The sequence below is a fragment of the Leucoraja erinacea genome, chromosome 2, assembly GCF_028641065.1.
Source record: "Leucoraja erinacea ecotype New England chromosome 2, Leri_hhj_1, whole genome shotgun sequence".
Taxonomy (NCBI): domain Eukaryota; kingdom Metazoa; phylum Chordata; class Chondrichthyes; order Rajiformes; family Rajidae; genus Leucoraja; species Leucoraja erinaceus.
In genome coordinates this window covers 73,791,161-73,818,032 of record NC_073378.1, presented here as the reverse complement: position 1 = coordinate 73,818,032, position 26,872 = coordinate 73,791,161, and the positions used below count along the sequence as shown (strand labels likewise).

Genomic DNA, 26,872 nt, shown 5'->3' with positions numbered 1-26,872 from the left:
CCCAGCACAGATTCCTGGAGAATTTCACTGGTGAAAGACCTCCAGCCAGAATAATATTCTTTTACCACAACCCTCTGTCTTCTATGAATAAGCCAGTTTTAAATCTATATGGCCGTTACCATGAATCCAGTGCTTCTGGATCAGCCTACGATGTTGGTCTTTCTCAAATGCCTTACTAAAATCCATGTAGACAACATCCACCACCCTACCCACATCAACCACCTTCGTGGTCGCCTCAAAAAACTTTGTTTAGTTCCGTTAATTGTTTGCCATGTGTACCGAGGTTAGGTGAAAAGCTTTTTTTGTTGCGTACGACAGTCAGCGGATGGACTATACATGATTGCAATCAAGCTGTTCACAGTGTGCAGCGACAGGAAAAAGAGAATAACGTTTAGTGCAAGATGAAGTCTAGAAAAGTCTGATAATGATAGTCCGAGGGTCTCCAATGAGGTAGATGGTAGCTCAGAACCGCTCTCTGGTTGGTGAATGATGGTTCAGTTATCTAATAACAGATCCAGAGATCCGGGTTCGATCCTGACTACGGGTGCTGGCTGTACAGAGATTTTATGTTCTCCCCGTGACCGCATAGGTTTTCTCCAGGTGCTCCGTTTTTCTCCCACACTGCTAAGACATACAGGTTTGAAGGTTAATTGGCTTCGGTTAAAATTGTAAATTGTCCCTAGTGTGTGTAGGATAGCGTTAGTGTGCGGGATCACTGGTCAGCACAGACTCGGTGGGCTGAAGGACCTGTTTCCATGCTGTATCTCTAAACTAAACTATATCCTTCCACAAAAAAGGCTATCAAAACTGCATACAATACTCCAGGTGTATTCTCACCAGTTTACTATATAATTGCATCTAACTTTCCTATGTTTATAATTTGTAACCGTGCAGTAAAGGACCACATTCCAATTTACCTACTATACCTTCGTGCACATAGAACCTCCTGGAAATCTTTTTCAATGGCAACATGCCTTTGCTTTTTTGACAATCATCTGCTTTTTTATTTCAGAATGGATGATCTCATAGTCCACCTGCCAACTTCTTGCTTATTCGTTGTACCTATTAGTACAGCTTTACAGACCTTTTGTGGTATCCTTGCAGCTAGGTAATTCCCCTTTCTTTGCGTCATCAGCAAATTGTTTTCTGTACATTTGGTTCCTGAAAACAATTAATTAATATAGATAGTAAATAATCGAGGCCTCATCACTCATTCCTGTGGCCCCCACCGGTTACTGACTACCAATCTGAAAATGGCCCATTTATAGGTATGTTGCAAAACCTACCTGAATCGTCGTTGAGAATCTGCCCCAGGCCGTGTGCTCGATTTTGGCACTGTTTAGAGGGGGCGGGTTTAAAACGCGATTTTTACTAGGCTGTTGCAATCGAAAATGTTCAGCCTAGTAAATCATTAACGAAAAATCGCTGAAAGACCCCGTCGCAAAAGGTATTATTAGTTTTTATGGCCTTGTATAATAGTTATAGTAGTTTAAAAATCATTCTCTCAACCCGCAACCTCTCGCAGCCCCAGGGTTTTATAAAGCAAACAATTAAAGGTATGTACCTTATTATTACATTAAAAGGGGCTTCTTAAGAACCCTGTATATAAAGTTTTCTATAGCGAGTAGCTCATTTTGGGCTCTTTATATCCCGCAGTATTTTTCTGGGCATTTGAGGGCACAAATCCACTGCAATATGAACGTTCTAAACCAGCGCGTTCCACAGGAACCCACTAGAAAGCTGATTTAAAATGGACTTTAATTTACAGCAATTGAACACTAAATTCCTTCCATTTGGCCTATAAATTGATGTAAATGAGATTTAAAAATCATGTTTTATTTTGAATTATTTGTGAATATTATTTGGACACTTAGGCTATTTAAAAATGTTAATCATTTATTAAGAAATGGATAGATGTTTAGATCTAGTAATTGAAGTTTGAAATTAGCTACAATTGGGTAACTAACTAATTATATGCTTTAATTTCAGGTCATCCAAGTAAGATTATTTTATATTTGTTTCAGAATGGTTCAATCTATGATAACTGAAAATTTCATTCAGTTCTCTTAATTTATAAGAAGGTTATGGGCCTTTTGACTGTCCATGATCACAGCTTTTTTGTTATGTCCATAGAAAATCAATAGGGAACAAGATGCTAATTTCCGAGTATGAAAATGGCCATAACGTTTTTATTACTTGAGATATGAAAGTGAATTAGGTGTCAAATGAAACTTCTTTTTATGCTTTATCCGATGGGATAAATTGCAGACTTGATTTTTTAAATCTCAAAATTTTGTAACATTGCTACCATTTATCATGACTCATTTTTTAACTAAGTTGGCAATTCCCTTTCCCTAACATTATTCCCTTTCCATGTGCAGCAGCCAAATTTAAACATTCAATTTCCGAAACACAAATTCTCATATTCACAATTTAAGAAGTTACTTTAAATATGGAAATGTTTTCTAGGGACCAAAAATTTACCATCAATTTCATGCCAACGGATACATCTTATGGGACTACAATCAAAGACAACACCAGGAGCGACATAAAAGACCTCTCTCTCCCCCCTTTCTTGACTCAAATTCCCTTGGACTATCTCTGGCAGCTTTCTCCACTTTCTTGATCTCTGTTTCCATCACAGGGGACAGCCTAGCGATTGACATCTAATATGAACCCACTGACTCCCAAGTTATCCGGACTACATCTCCTCTTTCCGTGCCTATTGCAAAGATGCTATCCTATTCTCAGATGTCCTCGTTCTTTAATATACATGGTTTCCTCCCACTGTGATTCCCAGATCTCTTTGTTCAATATACATGGTTTCCCCCTGCTGTCATAGTTGGATCCCTCACCCACGTCTCCTCTATGTACAGTAGATATGCTCTTGCTCCACCCACCCCTAGATGGAACAAGGATAGAGTTCCCGTCCTCACCAGCCTCCACACCCAACACATCATTCACCAACATTTCTGTCATCTGCAATGTGATCCAAACACCAGTCACATCTTCCCAAACCCACCCCCTTTTTCCTCCTGCAGAGACCGCTCCACCCACAACAGAGGTATACGTGCACCTCCTCTAACCTCATCTACTGATCCAGTGCTGAACCTGTACATTGGCAAAACTAAGCATAGAATGGGCGACTGTTTCTAGTTTAGTTTAAATTAGTTTATTGTTATCTGTGCCGAGGTACAATGAAACGTTTTGGTTGCGTACTAATCAGTCAGCAGAAAGACAAAACATTATTACAATCGAGCCATCGAGTGTATAGATACATGATAAATGAATAACGTCTAGTGCAAGTTAAGCCAGCAAAGTCTGATCAAGGATAGTCCGAGGGTCACCAAAGAGGTAGATAGTAGTTCAGCACTGCTCTCTGGTTGTGGTAGGATGATTCAGCTGTGTCTGATAACAGCTGTGAAGAAAATGTCCCTGAATCCAGAGGTGTGTGTTTTCACATTTCTTTCTATCCATTTCATCTGATGGGAGAGGGGAGAAGAGGGAGTGTTCATGTGCGACTCTTGATTATGCTGTTTCGCCGAACGCTAGTACTTGGTCTGCCAAAATCTACTGGATTCCCCAGTTACTAACCATTTTAACTCCTCTCTTTGCATCCCCATACTGACCTGGGCCTCCTCCATTGTCAAAGAGAGGACATACACAAACTGGAGGAACAGCACCTCACATTCTGCTGGGGTAGCTTAAATCCAATGGTATGCAAATTGAATTCTCCAATTTATCAATCAATCAATCAATCAATCAATCAATCAATGTTATTTGTATCGCACATTTTAAAATAACTCACGTTGACCAAAGTGCTGTACATCAGTGCTGGTACTAATGTGCTACATATAATTGTTCACAGACCTAACAATACATACATAAACTGTTTACAGCGCCCCCTCAGAGGAACTCAAAAACGCTAGGGAGTAGAAATAGGTTTTGAGCCTCGACTTAAAGGAGTCGATGGAGGGGGCAGCTCTGATGAGGAGAGGGATGCTGTTCCACAGTCTAGGTGCTGCAACCGCAAAAGCGCGGTCACCCGAGCTTAAATCTAGACCGCGGGATAGTCAGTAGCCCCAAGTCGGCCGACCTGAGGGAGCTGGAGGTAGAATGGTGGGTTAGAAGAGTTTTGTGAGGGTGGGTGGGGGGGGGGGGGGGGGGCAAGCCTATGTATGGCTTTGTATCCGAATAAGAGGAGCTTGAAGTTGATTCTGTATCCAGTGGAGAGAGGCCAGAATCGGGGTGATGTTGTCCCTTTTACGGGTACCCGTCAGAAGTCTCGCTGCGGCATTTTGAACCAATTGCAGGTGGGAGAGGGATGATTGGCTGATGCCAGTGTAGGGAGTTGCAGTAGTCAAGGCAGGAGGAGATGAATGCGTGGATGATATTTTTCAAGGTCGTCGAATTGGAGAAATGGTTTGATTTTAGCTATGGTACAAAGCTGGAAGAAACCAGCTTTTACCACAGAGTTGACTTGCGTGTCAAACTTCAATGCGGAGTCAAATATCATGCCAAGGTTTTTGACGTACGGTTTGACTAAGGAGGTTAGGCTTCCAATGCTGCCAGTTATCGTTTTGATGGAGTCGGAGGGGCCGAGTAGGATGACCTCAGACTTGCTCTCGTTTAGTTGGAGGAAGTTCTGTGCCATCCAACATTTTATGTCCTCGAGGCAGTGCATGAGGCTGATTAAATTTGACCGGTTGTTGGGTTTCAGGGGGAGATAGAGCTGTGTGTCATCTGCATAACAGTGGAATTTAGGTAACTGCCAACCCCCCCCCCCCCCCAAATCCATCTTTCTTTCTCCCCCTGTTAAATTGAGTTCTTGTCAATCTGGTCAACTTGACTTTAACACTTGTAGCTTTTGAAATAGATTCTTTATTCAGCTGAGACTAGTCTATGAACCTTCCAACACAGAGCTGATGCTCTGGAGCGGGTCCAGAGGGGAGTAACTTTGATAGAACTCATGTCATTTATATAGGTATTAGACATTTCAGATAGAGGGTATGACAAGCTAGTAACCAATCATCTGTGTCCTTCTGGTGATTTACAACATCAGTCACATGATCCCCTTTCCCTGGCCTCATTACAACCTTTGTTTGCCTGTGGTATAACTTTGCTTTCGAATAATCTTATTTCAATACAGCAAAACCCCAGTAGGGTCAATTATCAAAGACCACTCCTCAAAATCTAATATACATAAGTAAAGCAATGATCACACAAGTCACACACACTTTCCATACCAAATAGAAAGATATTTCTATAAATCTAAACAATTTCTACAAGTCTAATGTTTACATTCCTACTAAGACAATACATTTCACAATTTGTCTGACTACAATTTCACATTTTGAAATACTATTACCTATGTCTTTAAAACATTAATTATATAAGTTTGTTGAATTACGGTTTCTATGTTTAAAACCCATACATATCTCATACATGGGGCGTAAATCTGTCCACTCAATTAATAAGTGTTTGGTGCCAGGATACAACTCAATTCTAATTTGTAGCCCCTTTCCTGCTATCTGGAAGCTGGATTTCCAATCTCATGTACAAGGCAGAACACAAGGGAGATTTACAACTCAAACCTTACATCAGAATTACATCTGCTTCTTCGACTTCCTATAAACATATCCATCAATCAAATTCTCTTCCTCTCCAATCATCCATCCCTTATCACAACCTCATTATAATTTAAAATAGCAAAGGCTAACTACAGGGTATATTATCTCTCAGCCTTGAATTCTGTCTCAAACTCAGCATAACCCTCACAGCTTAAGAATGTGCCATAGAGAGAGCAGTTAGACCTCTGGCCTAAGAAGAGTCCCTTATTCAGCTATCCATTCTTCAACACAAAGTCATATCAAATACAATTTCCTCCAGTGTTATAATTGCCCCAAAGCAATAAACTAAGCTATGCAGGTTTAGGTTTAGGTCTCCATGTTTTGATTCATCTTTCCCTATGTGTATGTTTCATTGTACTTTATTTGTTAGGAAAACCTTAAGCTTTTCTTTGCAAATTACCTAGCTTATATAAAAGTAACTATCCGAGTGGTTCTATTATATACTTCCTCACCCCTCTCTCCCATGTGTCCATGTGGATTTGCACCAATGTACCGCCTTTCCTTCCATCTCTACTCTTGCTTCACTGTTTGCAATCCTTTTTGTCTTTAACCTGCCCTCACCCCTCTTCTAGCTTTCTTTTCCTTCCTCCCTACCATTATCAGTCTTAAGAAGTGTCCCAATCCAAAATGTCACTTATCCAAGTTCTTCAGAGATGCTGAGCGACTCCAGCACAGCATCTTATTTTTACCAATAACAATTAGTCAGCTTTAGTTAAAATGTAAGAATAAAACTCAACTTAATTTCTAAAATCTAAAGTGAAAGTGTTTCCATTTGACTCTGGTATTTTATTTAATTCTTCACCTGTTTAAATTATAATGTTTTATTCTTAACTATTTACTGTAAATCATGTTGTTACTTGCGAGCAAAGCACCAAGGCAAATTCCTTGCATGTATACATTCTTGGCTAATAAAATGTATTCAATTCAATTAGTTCATCTGATGCCATATTTTACCAAATGAACAGATCTGATAAGGACGGAAAGGCAGCCTGGTAACATTTTAATATTATTTCTATGTATTATTTCTGAAGCATTTTCTTGTTTATGTCGGCTTTGCTATTTTCCCTTTTGGGAAATAAAGCAAATTTACCACAATTAAATACGTCAGTGGTCATTCCATTCTGATTTTTTTTTTAATGGATAAAAGATCCTAATTGATTTTCATGTTAGGTGACCATTACTATACACATATTTAATTAGCTTACTACAATATGGCAGTCCAATATTTGTGCAAAACCTTTCAAATGTTTTAACAAAATGCCACAGTGCTTCAAACCATGCTCATATCACCCTAGCAACCCTGCTCATAACACAGTTGTCATTTTAAAATGCATACAGGAGCAAATCAAAGGTCAATTAGTGCAGTAAACTCCAAAGTAGCCTGATAGCTCTGAGAGGCGGTGGCGTGTTTGGCTAACTGTTGTTTCTCTGCTCTGCAGCTCTTTTCTCCCATGAATGTGAGAACTTCCTGTGTGTTCACTACATTGTGAATAGAGCTTGGCAACAAGTCAGAAAGCCAGTCCAGAGCACTGCGAATGGATTAAATTCAAGTTCTGTCCTGCCTCTAAATTAGAGGGATTCACATTTTCAATAATGTTCATGTTTCTGAATAGATTCTTTTTTAAAAGAAATATATTACAATGAACAACATCCGGAGGAAATCTATTCCAAACAACTGTGGTGGGGTCATCTGGTTGAAATTCAATTTGGTTTCAGTGGCTGGCTTTCACAAAGTTTTATTTGTTTTCTCTGTATTTATACCATCAACTCCAGGCTAGTATGGCTGAAAGCAGTTTCCAAAGCCCTCTCCTCCTGTCTTCAACTCCACCCCAACCCAAAACATTTGTTTACCTATCAATCTTTACATGTGTTACTATGGGTACTCTTTTGTGTTGCTCCACTATGTTACTTTGATATTGATGTTTTCCACTGGCTTCTTTTTTCTGCTTTTAAGCAATGCTGAACAATAGTTAAGTGTTTATCTTGAGTTTTTGTTCAGTTGGACTTGATTTGGCACCAAATGCCAAAAGCCGAAGCTTTCACTGGCACATGAAAAATAATTTTAAAATGAAATTAATAATTTCAAACGTGGCAAAGTACTTTATCTATTCTTTCTGTCAATGGCTTCTATATTCATCCATAAATTAAGACTTCAGCACATCTACACAGCTGTTTGTGTACAATTTAACATTTTTGGTTTTAACTTGTCACTACCTCCCCTCCCCCCCCCCCACAAAAAAATCCATGCTCAACATCAATCTTATGCATTTTGCAATTGCAGTGTCACACACGCCATTCTAATGCCAGGAAGAGGTTGGTGTAAATAGAAGGAAAGATTGATACATGAGATGACATGAAAGTAAATCAAGATTTTGCTAAAGAAATAATCAACGGAAATCATGAACTGCTATAAATATTGCAGGGCTAGCATTTCAGTGGTGGGTGGTAAAACCACATATTGAACATCAGAGTTCCTCTGCAGTATAATGCATAAAACATCCAGTCTCAGCCTCTGAAAGTGCACTTGTGAATATATATATATTGTATATATATATATATATATATATATATATATATATATATGTGTGTGTGTGTGTGTGTGTGTGTGTGTGTGTGTGTGTGTGTGTGTGTGTGTGTGTGTGTGTGTGTGTGTGTGTGTGTGTGTGTGTGTGTGTGTGTGTGTGTGTGTACACACACACACACAACTTTTTTTTCCCCCGCTTATCATATTTTTTACAGTGTACAATGTTTACATATTCTGTTGTGCTTCATTGTTCGATCTTTGACATATGACAATAAAACAATCTTGACTCTTGAAGCCACGAGAACTAAAGTGAAAAGACAGCCGAGAAGGAGGATAACATATACACATGAATTAGTTTGGGCAATAGTTTGTCAGGGACTACATAAAATGAAATACACAGGCTCCGACACAACCTAATTTGCAAAAAACTGCCAGAAAAACTACCTACTACAGGTACACGTGTATTATTGCACGTATCTGTGAAAAGTTTTGGTGAAAATTATTTTCGGTGTAATTCAAACATGGTGAGTTTTGGAAAAAAAAACGGTACCCATGATCCAAGTATTTAGGCAAATGGTAATCCAGCTGTAAAATTTTATTTACATTCTAAGAGGGAAAAAAAAGGAAAATTGAAGGAATCCCGTGATGGCCAACATGTAAATTAGGCAAAAGTCTGAAAAATCGAGTCTTCAAGGACTCTGAAGCGTACCGACCCAAAACGCTACTTATGCATGTTCTCCAGAGATGCCTGACCTGCAGAGTTAAGAGCCTGTCCCACTTAGGGGATTTTTTCGGGGACTAGGCTGTCGCCACACAGTCACAGGGATGTCGCCTGCGTGATCGTAAGCAGTCACCCAAAGAATCGTAGCGTTTTTCTGGTCGCCGCTGGATTTTGATATGTTCAAAACTTTTCAGTGACTGTGGGCTTGTCGTAGCTTGTCTTGTCATGTCGTAGGTGCTGTCTTAGGTTTTCACTAGGATACCTAGGTTGTCGCTAGCAGCTACGTTACTGATTTTTTTGTTTGAAACAATGATGGGAACACATCAACATGCTTACCAGGTATCTAAATTTTATAATACTTTTTGCGATTTGGACTTGAAATTCTGTCACACACAGCTTGTGAAAAGTTTTAATTTATTTGCCTTACACTTAATATTGAAATGTTTCTGTTGCTGCTACTGTCACTGATGGGACCACCACAGATGCCACCACCATTGATGTCATGCTTACCGATGGCCACCTCGCACATAGGCAGGTCACCCAGTTCCACAGCACATCAGGTAATCACAACTCCCACATACACTGCCTGGCAGCCATCAAATACTAGTGGCCTCTCTGGACTATCGGCTGCCCCAGCCTTGACTACCCCAGCCTTGACACACCCATACCTGAACCAGTGACACCGGGGGTACCACCAGAACAGAGAGCCAGGACAAGTGAGCACTTGAGAAGGATTAATGGACCCAGATCACACCAAGTGTACTGATGTTAAGTCCTGTATTTTTTTGATACTTGTGTTATGTTTAAAGTTTGAGGTTTAAAGTTTTGAACGAGCTGCGAGTGACGCCGCCTGGAGGTTGCCCGCAGCCCGGAGGCAGCCAGCCGGCTCCCCTCCTCCCCTCCTCCATCCTTCTCCCCCATCCCCCCCCCCTCCCCCCCCCTCCCTCTCCCTCCATCTCCCTCTCCACCTCCCTCCCTCTCCCCCCCCCTCTCTCTCCGTCTCTCTCTCCCTCTCTCTCTCTCTCTCCCTCTCTCTCTCTCTCTCCCTCCCTACCTACCCCCGCTCTCCCACTGCCTCTCTCCTCACCCCCACTTTTTCTGTCCCCTCTCTCTCCAGACATACCTGCGAGTTGGGGACTATGTGTGAGTGGATAGGGTGGGGATGTGGTAAAGGAACGAATGAATAATATTAATATAATATCAATGGGGTGGTTAGTGTGTGTGTGTCTGGGAGGTGATGTGTGTGTGTGTGCGTGTGCGTGTGTGTGTGTGTGTGTGTGTGTGTGTGTGTGTGTGTGTGTGTGTGTGTGTGACGCCGTGTGTGTGTGTGGCCGCAGTCGCCCCCCCCACCGCAACCACGCGATGAGGGGACAGGACCCAACGGGTCCCCCTTGGTCTAGTTTTTTTTTTTTAGTCAATCTGACCTGATTTGAACCGATAAATATAATTGTTTTCAAATCTGACCTGACCTCAACCCAATATATATCTAATTCAAGCTGGTTCAAGCTTGGGTAGGGTAGCCATGTTCGAATCCCAGTGCACTTCACAGAAGATTCAAATAAATCTGCTAATGAGCAAACATTTTTTTCAAGGAGTTGTATTTTAATTAGCTTTTGAAGGGAGATTTAATGAGGGAAATACAGAGATCAGGGCTTGGGCAGATACAAGCACAACTGACAATGATGAACTGCTGTGCAACAAAGTAATAATACATTATCCAACTGCCAAGAGTATTTGGTACATATCAGACAGAGAAGGTGGTCGGAAGGGGAGAAAGCACGAGTTTGTTCCAACGACACTCACATTCCATACCAACCACTTCATTACTGGTTGAGAGGTGATCATCTACTGTCTTCAAAATAAAGCATGCATTATTAAAAAAAAGAGATGTTTATTCAAAACCAGTGTTCAAAGTCCCATGGATAAGAAAGGGGATTAATCATTCAGTAATGGGCCATATCAAACATATCCGTCCCTTTAAACCATAATGTTCGAGCGTAAAACTTGCATATTTCTAATAAGTAAATAAAGCAATAGAACTGAGAAGATGATAAAGTATGGTGCAGTGGAGGAAGACAATGAATAAGGCAGACAGTTGAGATCAAAGAAACCACTAGTATAGATGCAGAAGCTTCAGAATATACTTGCTGATAAAATAACTTTGTCCACATCCACTTATCAGATCACCGGTAGACCACAACGCAAAGGCTTCACTCATTTGGGTCAGAAAATCCTTCCAGCCAAGAGCAGCTAATATTCATCTTGTGTGCCCAACCAACTGAATTCTTAATGGCAATGATATACTTGATATAATCATGTCACATTTGGGCTGAGGTTGTAAGTGAAGACCCAGAACACATTCTACCATGAAACAGATGGAAAATAACAACGAGAAAAAATAAGTAAGACACACAATCAGTTTAATTGGCTGTCAAAGGTATTAAACACAAAAATGAGTCTTTACACACATTAAAAACCTATAAAAATGAAATACTAAATTTAAAATTTAAAAAAGGTTAAAAAAATCATTTAAAATATTTAAACTTAATTTAGAAAGACTATAAATGAACTAATACTTTGCCTACTTCCAATCATTCCTCTCTATGCAAATGAATGGGGTGCCTATTCCTTCCTCGGTTCTAACTAAAGTGGGTGGTCCTGTAGATATCAACGATGGTTGTTATGAATTGCATCAGGATCTTGGTTGGTTGGGTAGGTGGGCTGAATGGTTAATGGAGCTTAATACAGATAAGTATGAGCTGTTGCATTCTGGGAAGTCTAACCAAGGCACCACCTGTCCAGTGAATGCCAAGGCTCTGGGGAGTGTTCTGGAGCAAATGAATCTAGGAGTACAGATACACAATTCCTTGAAAGTGACATCACAGGTGGACAGGGTGGTCGAGCCAGCTTTCAATATATTGGCCTTCATTAGTCAGAGTATCGAGTATAAAAGTTGGGAGGTTATATTACAGTTGTACATGTCCAGAGTATTATGTTCAATTTTGGTCACCCTGTTACAGGAAAGATGTTGTTAAGCTGGAAAGGATGCAGAAAAGAATTACGAGGATATTGCCAGGACGAGGGCCTGTGCTGAAGGGAGAGGTTGAGCAGGCTAGTGCTTTATTCCTTGGAGCACAGGAGGATGAGGGGTAGTCTCACAGTGCCCTCCATAATGTTTGGGACAAAGACCCGTCATTTATTTATTTGCCTGTGTACTCCACAATTTGAGAATTATAATAGGAAAAAAATCACATGCGGTTAAAGTGCACATTGTCAGTGTGAAAGATGCATCCTCAGTGATGTGACCCTGCGTCATCAGACACACTCGCCCAGGCGACCCAGCCGGGGTTGATCAAGCCCCAACTTGCATCCCAGCAGCAATTGCCCATGGATCAGCCATCTTAATCTAAAGCCACCTAGTGGCTTTCTCTGCAGCTTCGCTTGCGGATTGAGTTTTGAGGCATTTGTTTGAACTTGAGCCAATAGGATGCATCTATACACTTCAGAATTCATTATGCTACTACCATCAGCAGTTGTATCATCAATGAAGATAAGTGAGCCAGTACCTCAAAGCAGCCATACATGCCCAGGCTATATCACCCCCACCACCGCGTTTCACATGTGGTCTGCTTTGTATCTTGGGCAGTTCCTTCTCTCCTGCATACTTTGCTCTTGCCATCACTCTAATATAACTTGATCTTCGTCTCATCTGTCCACAAGACCTTTTTCCAGAACTTTTAAGTACTTCTTGGCAAACTGTAACCCGGCCATCCTATTTTTGTGGCTAACCAGTAGTTTGCATCTTGCAGTTTAGCCTCTGTATTTCTGTTCATGAAGTCTTCTGCGGACAGTGGTCATTGACAAATCCACACCTGATTCCTGAAGAGTGTTTCTGATCTGTCGGACAGGTGTTTGGGGGGTTTTCTTTGTTATAAGGAGAAGTCTTCTGTCATCAGCTGTGGAGGTCTTCCTTGACTTGCCAGTCTCTTTACGATTAGTAAGCTCACCAGTGCTCTCTTTCTTCTTAATGATGTTCCAAACAGTTGATTTTGGTAAGCCTAAGTTTGGCTGATGTCTCTAACAGTTTTTTTTATTGTTCCTCAGTCTCATAATGGCTTCTTTGACTTTCATTGGCACAACTTTGGTCCTCATGTTGATAAACAGCAATAAAAGTTTCCAAAAATGATGGAAAGACTGGAGGAAAGACTAGGTGCTGAGCGCTCTCTTATACATGCTTGAGGGAGGCAATTAAACACACTTGAGAAAATACAAACACCTGTGAAGCCATGTGTCCCAAACATTATTGTGCCCTGAAATGGGAGAGATTATGTATAAACACTGCTGTCATTTCTTCGTGGTGAAACCAAAATGTATTGCCAATAGCCAATAACCCTTCGTTTAAACCCTCAATTATAGATAAATCATTTACACAATGGGAAATAACGGGAATCAAAACGCTCGGAGACTTGTATGAATTAGGAAAATTATTACCATTTCAACAATTACAACTGAAATATAACTTGAAAAATAATCAATATTTCAAATATCTTCAAATCCGTGATTATCTGAAAAAATATACAAAAGACTATTATAACATGCCCCAAGACTTATTAGATGAAGCCATGAAGATAAAGGCTGAATCAGCAAATCTAATATCATACTTATATAATATTATTTTGAATATAGAAATACCTACAACCGATAATATTAGAAGAGACTGGGAACAAGAACTAGCTATAAAAATTTCAAAAGAGAGCTGGGATAAACACTTACTATATGTGCATAAATGCTCGATCAACGTACGACATACTCTAATCCAATATAAAACATTACATAGACTATATTATTCAAAAACTAAAATAAATAAACTTTTCCCCAATGTCTCACTCATTTGTGATAAATGTCAGTCACAAGAAGCAAACATAGCGCACTCTTTTGTTTTCTATATAAAAATTCAAAAATTCTGGAACGAAATATTTGAAATCTTCACAAAATTATTTAAAACAGGACTACTACCCAAAGCAGAATGGATCATTTTTGGAATATCGGAAGGTAACCCAGAATTAAATATGTTTCAAAAGAACTTACTTAATTATGGGCTAATAATGGGAAAAAAATCTTATACTCAAATTTTGGAAAAATGCTCCAATACCAACAATAAAAATGTGGATTTCAAACATGTTCGAAACACTACACTTGGAAGAGATGAGACTCCTCCTAGCAGGCAAAGCAGATCACTTCCAAAAGACGTGGTCTACATTTATGGAACTATTACAAGCATAAGGTGCAATAATAAGTTAAAACATAAAGGCTACCAGGATCTGGTAACGGGGGGTAAAAAATAAACTTTTAATAAAAACACGGTTGGTATATCCTTTTTTGCGGAGTTTTGTGTTACAATAGAGCGATTGATTTTCCTTTCTTCTTTTTTTTCTTTTCTTTCTAGGGTCTTATTTCTTTTCTTTACTTCCTTCTCTAATTCCTTCCCTAAGGGGTTCTCTTCTCCCAACACTTTCCTGCACTTTCTCGACTCTTGCTTATTTTCCTTACTTCTTTTATTTCTATCTTTTTTAAAGCTCAAAAAATGAAGTGGTACAACATAATGTAATAGATATATGCGATGTATTAACGTAATTTACTGTACTGCTAATAAAAATAAAATAAAAAATAAAAAATTTTTAAAAAGGGTTAATTCTCGAGTGGCCAAGTCAATCACCCGATCTGAACCCAATTGAACATGCCTTTTACATGCTGAAGAGAAAACTGAAGAGAAACACAAAACAAGCATAAGCTAAAGATGGCTGCAATACAGGGCCAGCAGAGCATCACCAGAGAAGACACCCAACAACTGGTGTTTAAGAGGGAACTGTCCATGAATCGCAGATTTCAAGCAGTCATTGCATACAAAGGATTTGTAACAAAATACTTTCATTTACATGACAATGCTGTGTTCCAAACATTATGGTGCCCTGAAATGGGGGGACTATTTATAAACACTGCTGTAATTTCTACATGCTGAAACCAAAATGTAATAACCATATAACCATATACCAATTACAGCACAGAAACAGGCCATCTGCACCCTTCTAGTCCGTGCCGAACACGTATTCTCCCTTAGTCCCATATACCTGCGTTCAGACCATAACCCTCCATTCCTTTCCCGTCCATATAACTATCCAATTTATTTTTAAATGATAAAAACGAACCTGCCTCCACCACCTTCACTGGAAGCTCATTCCACACAGCCACCACTCTGTGTGTGGGGTATTCCCACAGAATAAAATACCCTTTAAGAAAATCTGACAATGTGCTCTTTAACCACGTGACTTTTTCTATTACAAATCTCAAATTGTGGAGTACAGAGGCAAATAAATAAATGATGGGTCTTTATCCCAAACATTATGGAGGGCACTGTATTTTCTTGCCATTTTCAGAAGAAGCAGTTAACCTGATGTGCCACAACTAACCATTGCTATTTAATCAGTACAGGGATCTTGTAAACCAGCAAGAACTTTGCAAATTGGAAACATGAAAACACCTGTCTAGATCTATATTAACAAAACAAAAATCACACTATCAGCTTTGTGTGGAGAAAGCACAAAAAAAATTCCAGCTTAAAAAGTAAACTTAACATATTTTAATTCGAGTTCACCTACACTTCAATTTCAATATGATGTCCTATTCACCCACTTATACATTCATGTATATATGTTGGTAAAACTAATTCCACCTATCTTTAGTAAACAAAAAAGTCAATGGCTAATCACATTTGTAAACTTTCATAGCTTACAACCTAATGTTCAATTAAGTTCTATGTGCCTATACATGGCACAGATGCATAATCAACAGGTTAAATCAACTGTGTAGAGAATAACAATTAATCTTTATTGTCGTAACATGATTTTACAATAACATTAAGTGGCTGCCTTAATTAAAGCGATCACCATAATGATTAAAAAGGATCCCTTTTCTTCCACAGATGCAGACTGGCTTGTTAGTTCCTCTTGCAGTTTATTTTGTTTAGCTCATCTAGTGGCATTTCAGCCATTTGAAAAGATCCCAGGTTTACACCCAGTGCTGCTACGTTAGCTCATATCAGGCAGCAAAACACTATACTTAATCACCTTAATATTACAGCAGGCAAAATTCCCCAAGATGCTTCTGCCACGAACTTCATCAACATTAGTTGATTAGTCATCTAATGTTACGAGTACAACTAGCTGGCATGTGGAACAGGCCAAAAATCAGCAGTTATTGATAAAATATTTGATGGTAACCAGTCCACATGGAGTTGTAATGTAACCAAATATAAATTATCTCTTCTGTAGAGATGGTAAGAAATATTGGCAGAATAAAATGGGAATACCAGTCCTTACAGTAAACTCTATTGTTTTCCACATTTAAAAAAAATTACAATTTTTATAATCTCCTATCTATACTATTACTAAAACTCTCGTCTTGACTCCGGTCTGCGTTGTAATAAAATTTGCGCAAAAACGATCCTCCATAGGGTTATGATTTTTCGCCACCTTACTCACCATTCTCCTCTGCTGCAAGTCAAATAAGTTTTGTTCCGATCGGTGAAATAGTACAAAAGTTATGACGGTTTAAAAATCGTAAAAACCGTCCCTACCGGAACCTGCTGTCAATAACACGGCGAGGAGAATAAAAAGCTGAAGGGGCGCAGTGTGTTGAGCAGCTTGCGGAGAGTCAGCAGCTCGCGGGCTGCTTCAACGGGGACCAGCACGACCAGTTGAACTGGAAGCCTCTGTGGGAGTGGGACCGGGATCTGCTACGTGAGGCCGAAAGCTGAAGGTGACCAGAATGCGAGCCCCCACCCCCTCCTTTCCCCACACAACCACTTTCCCCACACACCCTTTCCCCACCCCTCCTCCCCACACCCCCCCTTTCCCCACCCCGCCCTCCACCCTCCCCACAACCCCCCCCCCCCCCCACACCCCCCCCCTCCCCCACAGACACCCCCCCCCTAGTTCCATTTAACAATACAGTCCACAACTGCCAAAATGCAGAGCAAGCAATTGAAGCTCTCTGCTGCAACAAAATCTACACACCACTTCCTGGACATGCAGCAACAAGAGTTTTAATCAATGGTCATCCACAATCCTTAACTTATCACAAGTCTTCTTATTAGTCACAAAAAAACAAATATACCATATCTTCAGTGTCAGCTCCTCTTGCAATTGCTTCACACTGGCAGCAATTAGCCCCAACTTAGATTATGCACAACCATTACAATTGTAGCACTAACAACAAAATTGATTGAAACAATGAACATAACATAAAACCATTCATGTTTACAAGACACATGCCATTCAGTCCATTTCCATAGGAATCTTGAACTCAAGATATTGAATTTAAGACCACGCCGGGCGATGTAGGCCCTGCTCCGGGTCTTGATGTAGGAGCCCCCGGCGGGCACTGGCAAGTCCCGCGCCGGGCGATGTATAGCCCTGCTCCAGGTCTTGATGTTAGAGCCCCCAGCGGGCGCTAGCAAGTCCCACGGCCATTAAAGCCGCGCTGGGCGATATATGGCCCCGCTCCGAGTCGCCTTCAACCCCGCAATTCGCGCGGGAGAAGTTGCCGTTGCGGGAGCTCCGAAAAGCGGTCTCCCACCAGGGACCCACGAGCTCCCGATATCACCGTCCACCAGACCTGTGGCTGGAGCCTCCAAGCTCTGGAGTCGGGCCGCAGCGGCACGCCACCACAGCTCTCCACGCTCCGAAGCCGGCCAGCTCCACGATGGTGGTCCGCAGCTCCGCCGGCTCCACAACTGGAGCCCCCAGGTCGTTCCGGTTGGAGGCCGCTCCACGGTGCTAGGCCCCAACGACAACGGCGACCCGACAGGGAAACGGTCGGGTCTCCGGTGCAGGGAAGATATTTAAACGTTTCCCCCATCCCCCCCCTCACACATACACAGTTAAAAACCCACTACAAAATATACAAACTATACCCTCAACGGGACAAAAAAAAAAAAAAAAAAGACAGACGGGCGGACTTCAGAGGCTGCTGCGACATCGGTCGTGCCACCACCCACCGAAATTGGCAAAACTCTTGCTTCTCTATAACCATCAGCACTGGGGCATGCTATGTGTTTAGTCACCTGCTCTCCGTACTCTGTGCCCATGACTGCATAGCTGGACACAGTTCCAACTTCTTCTTTAATCAAACTTTACTGGACTTTATCTTGCACTAAACATTATTCCCTTTATCCTGTATCTGTACACTGTGGATGTATTGATTGTAATCATGTACATTCTTTTCACTGACTCATTAGCATGCAACAAAAAATATTTCACTGTACCCCAGGTACACGTGACAAAAATAGATTAATAGACATTAAATTCGCCAACGACAAACACCGTTGTTAGACAAATTACAAGTAATGATGAGTATAGAAGGGAGATCAATTATCTGAATGATGCCAGAATAACAACCCGACTCTTGATGTCTATATGACCAAAGAGTTAACAATTTTCTTTAGAAGTAGAAGGTCAAGGATTCACAAACCTATTTTCATCGACAGGTCGGTGGTAGAGAATCAACAACATCAAGTTTTTAGGTGTGTATATCTCTGAAGATCCGTCCTGGGTCCAGCACATTGATGCAATCATTAACTAAGCCCGCTAATGCCTCTATTTCTTTAAAAGTTTGAGGAGATTTGGTATATTGCCAAATACTCTTTTGAACTTCTACAGACGTACTGTAGAACATATTGACTGGTTTCATCACGATCTGGTTTGGCAACTCGAAAGCCCAGGAACGTACGATTACAAAATGCACTAGACACTGCTCAGTCCATCACAGGTTCTGACCTCCCCACCATCGAAGGGATGTATAGGAGGCATTGTGAATCCAAGGTTTAACTGGGAACTTTATAGTACGGTAAGTATAGTATAGTATGGTAAGATAACTTTATAGTACATTTTGCACATAGTTTGACGATAGCAGCTATTGTTGTAAAGTTTACCAAAATGATTGCAAAGACATGAGGCAAAATAACACAATTTAAATATTCTGATATCTTTGAGGCAACACTATTACATAGTACATGATTCATGTTACACGACCAATATGCTTTAGAAAAGAACACATCGAACAAGAAATGACTAATTCTTCATTAGTAACTCTCATTTTTTTGCAAGCTTTGCTAGGATTCCGACTTGAATTCTTCAAAAGTATTTGCTTTTATTAAGATTCTATCCTGTGACTGCAGGATAGAATCTTAACAAAAGAGAAAAGTCCAGCTACAAAGACGCTAGCATCTCTCTGGTTCATCTTTCACCCTTCCGAAGACAACACACAATGAAAATTAAAATGAAGAGTTTGCTAATGCTGGAATATAAAATCAAAATAGAAAATGCAGGAAGGACACACCAGGTCAGGCAACATCTTCAACAACAGCTCTGTTTTGCTTACTACAAATATTGGAAACACTCAGGTCGAGTAGCATTTCCAAATTCCAGCATCTGCAATTTTTATTAATTTACTGTTAAATACAATGCCTCCTCGGAATATCAACATTGAAGATATTCTCCTCCACTGGTGGGATTTCCACTTGTGTCTTCTGCCTTGCCCAATCTCAGCAGTTTCTCTCTTCTAGTTTTTTGATGTTTTTGACTAAGTCATGTTTCCTTCCCCTTTGCACAGATGTTGCCTAACCGGCTGAGTGTTTCTGGCATTGACACCCATACTAATCAATAATCTATCTATCTCTGCCTTATTATACTTGTCAGTGGAATACAGGAAGATCTGAATAATTGTACAAGATGAACTGCACAGGGGGATGTACATTGTTATTGTCATTAGAGGATGAGGGAGATTACGTTGAGGTGTATAGATTTCAACAATCAACAATCAGTTTTATTCGTCACTTGACGAATGTCAATGAATTTGAAATGAATGAATGAAGTGAAATTAATTTGCCAGCAGCGGTACAATGAAAAAGAGCACACAAAAACACACTAAAAATTCAACACAAACATCCACCACAGCATTCATCACTGTGGTGGAAGGCACAAAAATTTGGCCAGTCCTCCTCCATTTTCCCCCGTGGTCGGGACCAACCTTCCGCAGCCATCGCTGCGGTTGTCCAGATGTGCAGACAAGGTAAAAACTCCAGGTAAGTCCTGAAACGGTGCCTCCCCCACTGGAAACCGTGGCTTCAAGTTGGTGTAGGCCACAGGCCGTCGGTCGGAGATTTAAAGTTCGCGCCACAGCCAGAAGCACCGCAGACTGCAGGACCGGCATTCGAAGCTCCCCTCCAGGGATCCCCGGCGAGGGACCCCTCTCCTGATGGTAAGTCTACGCCTCGTCCGCGGCAGAAGTAGGCTGTGGGCCGGCATTTGGAGCTTCTTCTTCCCCCGGGTCCCCCACGAGGGATCCCAGACTGCGGACGCTATGCCAGCTGGAGCTCTGCAGACCCGGCTTCAGGCTCGCCCGCTCCACGGTGAGAGTCCGCACTGCGCATGCTGCTGAAGCCCCGGGCACGTCTCTGGGAAAGGCCGCACCGATTCTTGCTGTTAGGCCACGGGGGAGGCGACATGGAAAAAGTCCCCTCTCCGTGGAGGAGGCAACCAAAGCGGTTTCCCCCTTACCCCCCCACACAACACACAAAGAAACATCAAAACATACTAAAAAAACAAAAAAAGTAGAAGTAAATGGACACGCTGCTGACTGGGCTGCCGGCTCGCAGCGCCCCCACCGACAATTGTATTGTAACATATCCAATCATGCCTGTGTCACAATTTTTTAGTAACAATAAGCTATTTCATCTGCACATGCATCAATACCCAAGTAGTTTTAACTCGCCGGGGGAAGGGGGGGGGGGGGGGGGGGGTTGGAGGGATGGGGTCACCTGCTGAGGTATTACAGGAGCTGGTAGGTGATCTGGGGTGAGGCAGCTTTTTCAACCAAAATAGACACAATTAGTTAAATAGCATCTTTCTTATGATTCTACAAATTACATAACAATGAAGTTGTTGAATAACCACAGGAGTCAATCAATTAGTCTGCAACAGGCATAGGCACATAAGATGACGGAAACCCTTAGTGCATTTGTATTTTTGGACCAATAAGATTAAAAGTCATCTTCTCCAGAGAATGCTGCAATTGATATACACACGAGTCAAATTGCTCATGTGCTCCATGGCAAAATATAATTTTCTTAAAGATATCTAATTTTGGATTCAAATTCAATTCTGACAACCGTTTATCATTATTTCTCTTGTAAGCCTTCCCACAGATTGACCACTCTGAAACAGATATATTGTTCCTATTACATCAAATGTTCTGCAACAGCTACATTCAAATGTAAATTATTTCGCATGAACTCTCAGCAGTCTGAATATACCCAATATTTGTTCAAATAATGTATAATCCTAAAGTACTGGCTTAAAATAAAACTGACAAGGAGTATACTAAACTGTCATTAAATCTTCTGAATTTGTGGAAGATATAAACCCAATACACACACACTTCAAATAATTAAAATTAACAATTGGCCACATCCTTGCAAGAATGATATACAACAGAGTAGTGAACCACCAAACAGGAGTTCCAAGTGAATAAATCTAATGCAAGGTTATGGTGGGGTTGCATCCCTCGAGGAAAACATCTGTCTGAACAATCAAGTATTTTCTTAGTTGCAGAAAACATTGTTGGCACATCTCAATGATAAATGACAAACAGAACAATCCTGCATTGGAAATACAATTCAAATTCTTCTCAATAATGCAGTTATTTTTGCATGTGTTTTTTTTTTAATTGTGCTTTTAATTTAATTTGGGTTACAGTTTAATAGCTCCGGAAAGAGTTTAGTCATCATTTTCAAATTGCTCTTGAGATTTTAATTTTATCTGTGTACTAAAGCACACAACTGTTTTATTAGCCATTGTTGAAAAATGAATTTCAAGAAGAGAGGCGGAAGCAAGAAACATAGAAAATAGTTGCAGGAGTAGGCCATTCGGCCCTTCGACATGATCATGGCTGATATTCCAAAGTCAGTACCTCGTTCCTGCTTTCTCCCCCGTATCCCTTAATTCTGTTAGCCACAAGAGCAATATCAAACTCTCTCTTGAAAACATCCAGTGAATTGGCCTCCACTGCCTTCTGTGGCAGAGAATTCCACAGATTCACAACTCTCTGGGTGAAAAAGCTTTTCCTCATCTCACTCCTAACAAGTCAGATAAATGGCGTTTAGATAAATTTCCTTTTTGTCCTAAATCTCACATTTTTTCCGCAGCATTTTGCAAATGCTAAGAGTCTTGGTATTATTACTTTGCATTTATGCAGTCACTTTAACATAATCCTACTGCTATGTTCATAGGTCTTATTTGAGTAAAGTGCATGTACTTTTTGTTACTCTCTGTGGACATGACAAAAAACTATACGTTTTGTTGTTACGCTCTTATGCATAAAACTTCAATTGCTTGCGAAACCCATGTACGTTCCTAACGTGGCAAAAATGAAGATAATTGAAAATTTGTCTGAAACATAAAATGTTTCATGCAAAATAATAAAGATCACGTGAATAGAAGGGTAAAGAATATAATAATTAGCTGAAGTGATGATTAATTCTTTACTGTTAATAATGCTATCAGGTAAAACACATTTTTGGTCTCCAAAATTGAGGATGGACATTCTTGCTATTGAGGGAGTGCAGCGTAGGTTCACAGTTAATTCCCGGGATGGCGGGATTGTTATATGCTGAGAGAATGGAGCGGCTGGGCTTGTATACTCTGGAATTTAGGATGAGAGGGGATCTTATTGAAACATATAAGATTATTAAGGGTTTGGACATGCTAGAGGCAGGAAACATGTTCCCGATGTTGGGGGAGTCCAGAACCAGGGGCCATAATTTAAGAATAAGGGGTAAAGTAATTTAGAACGGAGATGAGGAAACACTTTTTCACACAGAGAGTTGTGAGTCTGTGGAATTCTCTGCCTCAGAGGGCAGTGGAGGCCGGTTCTCTGGATATTTTCAAAAGAAAGAGAGGGCTCTTAAAGATAGCGGAGTCAGGGGATATATGGGGAGAAGGCAGGAACGGGGTACTGATTGTGGATGATCAGCCATGATCACATTGAATGGCGGTGCAGGCTTGAGGGACCAAATGGCCTACTCCTGCACCTATTGTCTATTGAAACTCACTTAAATATCAATCCAACTGCACAACTTAAAAGGGGGATAACGTGGCCAAATAAAGCAATGTGTATAATGAAAAATATACAATGACCTTACCTCATTATTGTAATAGCAAAATTGAACTTTCAGTAATTACAATTTTGTTTTTCTTTAAAGAATTATAATAACACGTACAATACAACACATTTATCAAAGCATGTTAATACTCTTCTTAAAGGATTTAATTCATGTTTGTTCAATAATTTGTCTACTGTTAATAGATTTAAATAAGAGTACCTGTACTAAATAATTAGGTGACACCGTTGCGTTTCTGGTAGTGTCTGCTGCCTCACAGTACCATCAATTCAGGTTCAATTCAGACCTCCATTGCCATCTGTGTACAATTTGCACAGTCTCCCTGTGACTACGTGGGTGTCCTCCAGGTGCTCTAATTTCCTCCAAAATCCCAAAGGTTTGGGTTGGTAGGTTAATTGGGCACCAGGGGACCGAATACCAGCAGTAACTTGCCTCTAGTTGAATCCGGGGGGGGGGGGAGAATAGGTGCAAGGAAAAGTAATGAGGGAATGGGATTGTTCTAGGAACCAGGGCAAACACAATAAACCAAATGATCTCCCTCCATGTTGTGAAGAATTATGGAAACATTTCAATAATTGTGAACATTTGACAATTCAATCTCCTCTTTCTGCAATCCAGGGGTAATACAAGATCACTATTCAACATTTTTACATTCATGACTGCAAAAAGATCCTAAGATATTTGCCTGGACAACGGTTAAAAGCAGCAAATAATAAATATTTATTGACTATTTGCCCTTCTTTAAGTGAAATAAAAACAGCATTCACTAACGAGTTGGTTGGGAAGGAAGATGTCCTGAAAATGGGAATAAAACAAGTTATGTGTAAGAAGGAACTGCAAATGCTGGTTCAAACCGAAGATAGACACAAAAAAACTAGAGTAACTCAGCGGGCCAGGTAGCATCTCTGGAGAAAAGGAATGGATGACGATTCGGGTCAAGACCCGTTAATTGACTTTGGTGGCATTTCTGTATATATTTGCCAGAAAACATTAATAACTCCCAGTCACCAATATTATTACAAAAATTATATCACCAGCCAATAATAAATGAGACACATGTATCATACCTGCATAAAATCGAATCAAGCAGCCAATTTCCACATCCATTCCTTCTTCTTGCACCCTGCACGGATTGTTAAATCCAAGTTTAAAGAGATACTCATTTTGAATTTCAAGGGGCTTTTCATGTGGCTCCAGCCTCCTGGTTGTTTCACCATGAAGCTGCACATACATCATTGGTGCAGGCATGTCATCATATGTCCCCATTCTCAGAGTGTCATGAGTTAAGGACTTCAGACTGCCGTCATCAAAGTCCTGAAAACCTTGTTTGTCAGAAAGGGTGTCTTGCCTTAGCTCAGGCTTGTCCAAGCATTCTTCCTTGGTCACAGTACCATTTGTAGCATCACAGTGCATATATTCATTATGTGCTGTTAAGCTGTCCAGTGAAGGCCTACGCCCAGCAGCAACAGTGTCCTCAGCCATCAATTTGACAAGTGTATTGTTTAAAGATTTTAGTCGATTAGTATTACCACTCAATGAGAAATTGAGCCTGTTAATTTCAGAATCTGATTTTGGCTCTTCTCTGGCAGTGACAGGTACTGAACACATCTGTCTGTAGTTCACAGTATTGCTTTCTTTCTTTGTGGCAATGTTATCCAATGACATCCCAACCCTAGCAAAAGTAGCATTATTGTTTCTGCACCTGATGGTATAACTATTTAAGCATTTCCCAGTATTGGTACCAGTGCCCAATGACAACCCTCCTTTTCCATGAGTAGAAATGCACATCTGTCCATGCTTATTGGAGGCAATCTCTGATCTAGCGCTCAAAGACTGCGTTTGCCTGGGTCTGGCCAATAAGGCAGGTGTATTTTTTTTCGGTGCCCCTATCCTCTCACCGGCCGTGCTGTCCATGGAACACAACTTGGCAATTCCTGCGTGGTCGGTGGAGATCGCCTTAACCTTGCATCCTCCTGTCTGCTGGTCAGCATAGAGCAACATAGCAGCGATCTCGGCCGCAGTGGTGTCCAAAGTGCAGGTGACAGCTCGCAGGTAAGAGGACAAATACCTGTCGAAGATGTGCAGGCAGCCTCTCTGTACGTCACCGCGAACCCACTCCTTCTCCGTCGCACTCAACGCCCTCTGCCTCAGTCCCGGCATGTTCTTGCGGTCCAAACTGCGAGTGTGACAGCAAGGTGTCGCCGTGGAAAGGTTCCTTCGTCTCCTCCTCAAAAGCAGCGAGTTAGAGTGATTGCTCCAACTGATAGCACCGCCGAGCTTCCTACTGGGAAACAAGACCATGGAAGAACGCGAAGAAGAGGCACGTCCTCCTCCTCCTCCTTCCCTGCTGGAATCCAGCCGCTGCACTTCATCGGCGCTCATGCCACTGCCGCCGCCTTTCACTTTACTACTTTTGCACCTCGCAATGCCCGAACTCTGCCTCCGGAGCGCGGGATCCATGTTCCCGGTCAGTTGCCGCGTTTCACACACGGGCACACACAACCTGGGAGGAGGAGAAAATAAATAACAACTTCTTGGGTTTAAAAATAAAATAAAATCCAGTCCGGGCCATGTATCTTTCTTTTAAATTTCGGACCACCGATTATCAGCATCCTGGGAGTGTCGCTCGGCTGTCACTCCGTCCCTCCCTCGGCCACTGACGCCATTACGGAATGGAGGACGGATCGTTGGTGCCGAGAGCGCGGGAGAGGCAGGCGCCCGCATCATGAATAATTCATCCCGCCGCGCGGCCCATTCAAACCCCTCGTTAATTAATATTCATAGAACCATTAGCCCGCCTCCTTCATGTTCATTCTCAGGATTTTATAACGTTAGAATAGCAAACACGTTCATTCGAATGCAATATCTGAGAAGCGGTGGGTGTTTTTGTTTTTTTGCTGTAAACTGCCTTTGGGCTGCCGGGTGGACGGTTACATCGACGCTCGCTCGCGCCACCGTTGGGCATCGTTGCTTTTGCTGCCAAGTATCTTTGGTTGCTGCCCCCCCCCCCCCCCCCCCCACCTGACGTCACGGCGGTTTGTTGGGTCGGGGCAAGGTTCATGGCCGACAGGCGGCGTCCCTCCGCGGTGGGGCATTGTGGGGGCTGTAGTTTCCCTGGGCGCCGAGACTCTGCAAACCAAAGATCGTAGAGGGACAAGATAGACCACTCCTCGAAAAACGCGTAGTATGACGTGTGTGACCGTCGACGCCATATTGTTAAGCATTTATTGGGCTGTAATGGCGTCCTCAGCTAAATCTTCATCTCACTGCTCCGCTATCAAGTATTCTAATCGTAAATCTAAACGACCCAACCTGTCATTCTTTAGGTTCCCCAATAAAAAAGAAAGGTGAGAAAATATTTTTATTATTTTCAGTCGATATTCTGTCGTGAAAATGGTATTTTCTGTTCTCCCATCAACGGCCATTGGGAAACATTAGTCGGTACATTAGAAAGTTCTTAGACTTATTTTTAATAGTTCTTTACTCACCACAATAATAAAGACAATTTTAACACTTCTGTACGTTTTTGGTTTTGTTTTGTAAGGGATTAGTCTGCACAATATGGCCCGCGGACACATTAGGTCCAGTGACCAGGAGATTTTTCGAGTCCGAGAATGGGCGGCTGTTACCCATTATATTCCTCGAACATAGGGACATAGCAAACAACACTCACATACATACAAGACATCACAAGCAAAGATCACAAGCCCGCCGTGAAGAAGGGTGCAATCAAATATTATATAACTCTGCTCTATCATCTT

General features: G+C 41.3%; 1 protein-coding gene across 1 annotated transcript in view; it reads right to left on the bottom strand.

Annotated features, from left to right (window-relative positions):
• LOC129711113 (PH domain leucine-rich repeat-containing protein phosphatase 1-like) overlaps window positions 1-26,123 on the bottom strand; it is a 140,859-nt gene extending 114,736 nt beyond the window's left edge. Inside the window, exon 1 of the mRNA XM_055658521.1 lies at window positions 24,179-26,123. Coding sequence (XP_055514496.1) covers window positions 24,179-25,571 — 1,393 coding nt within the window. The 5' untranslated portion in view covers window positions 25,572-26,123. The remainder of the gene's footprint in view (window positions 1-24,178) is intronic.
• Window positions 26,124-26,872: the final 749 nt, after the last annotated feature.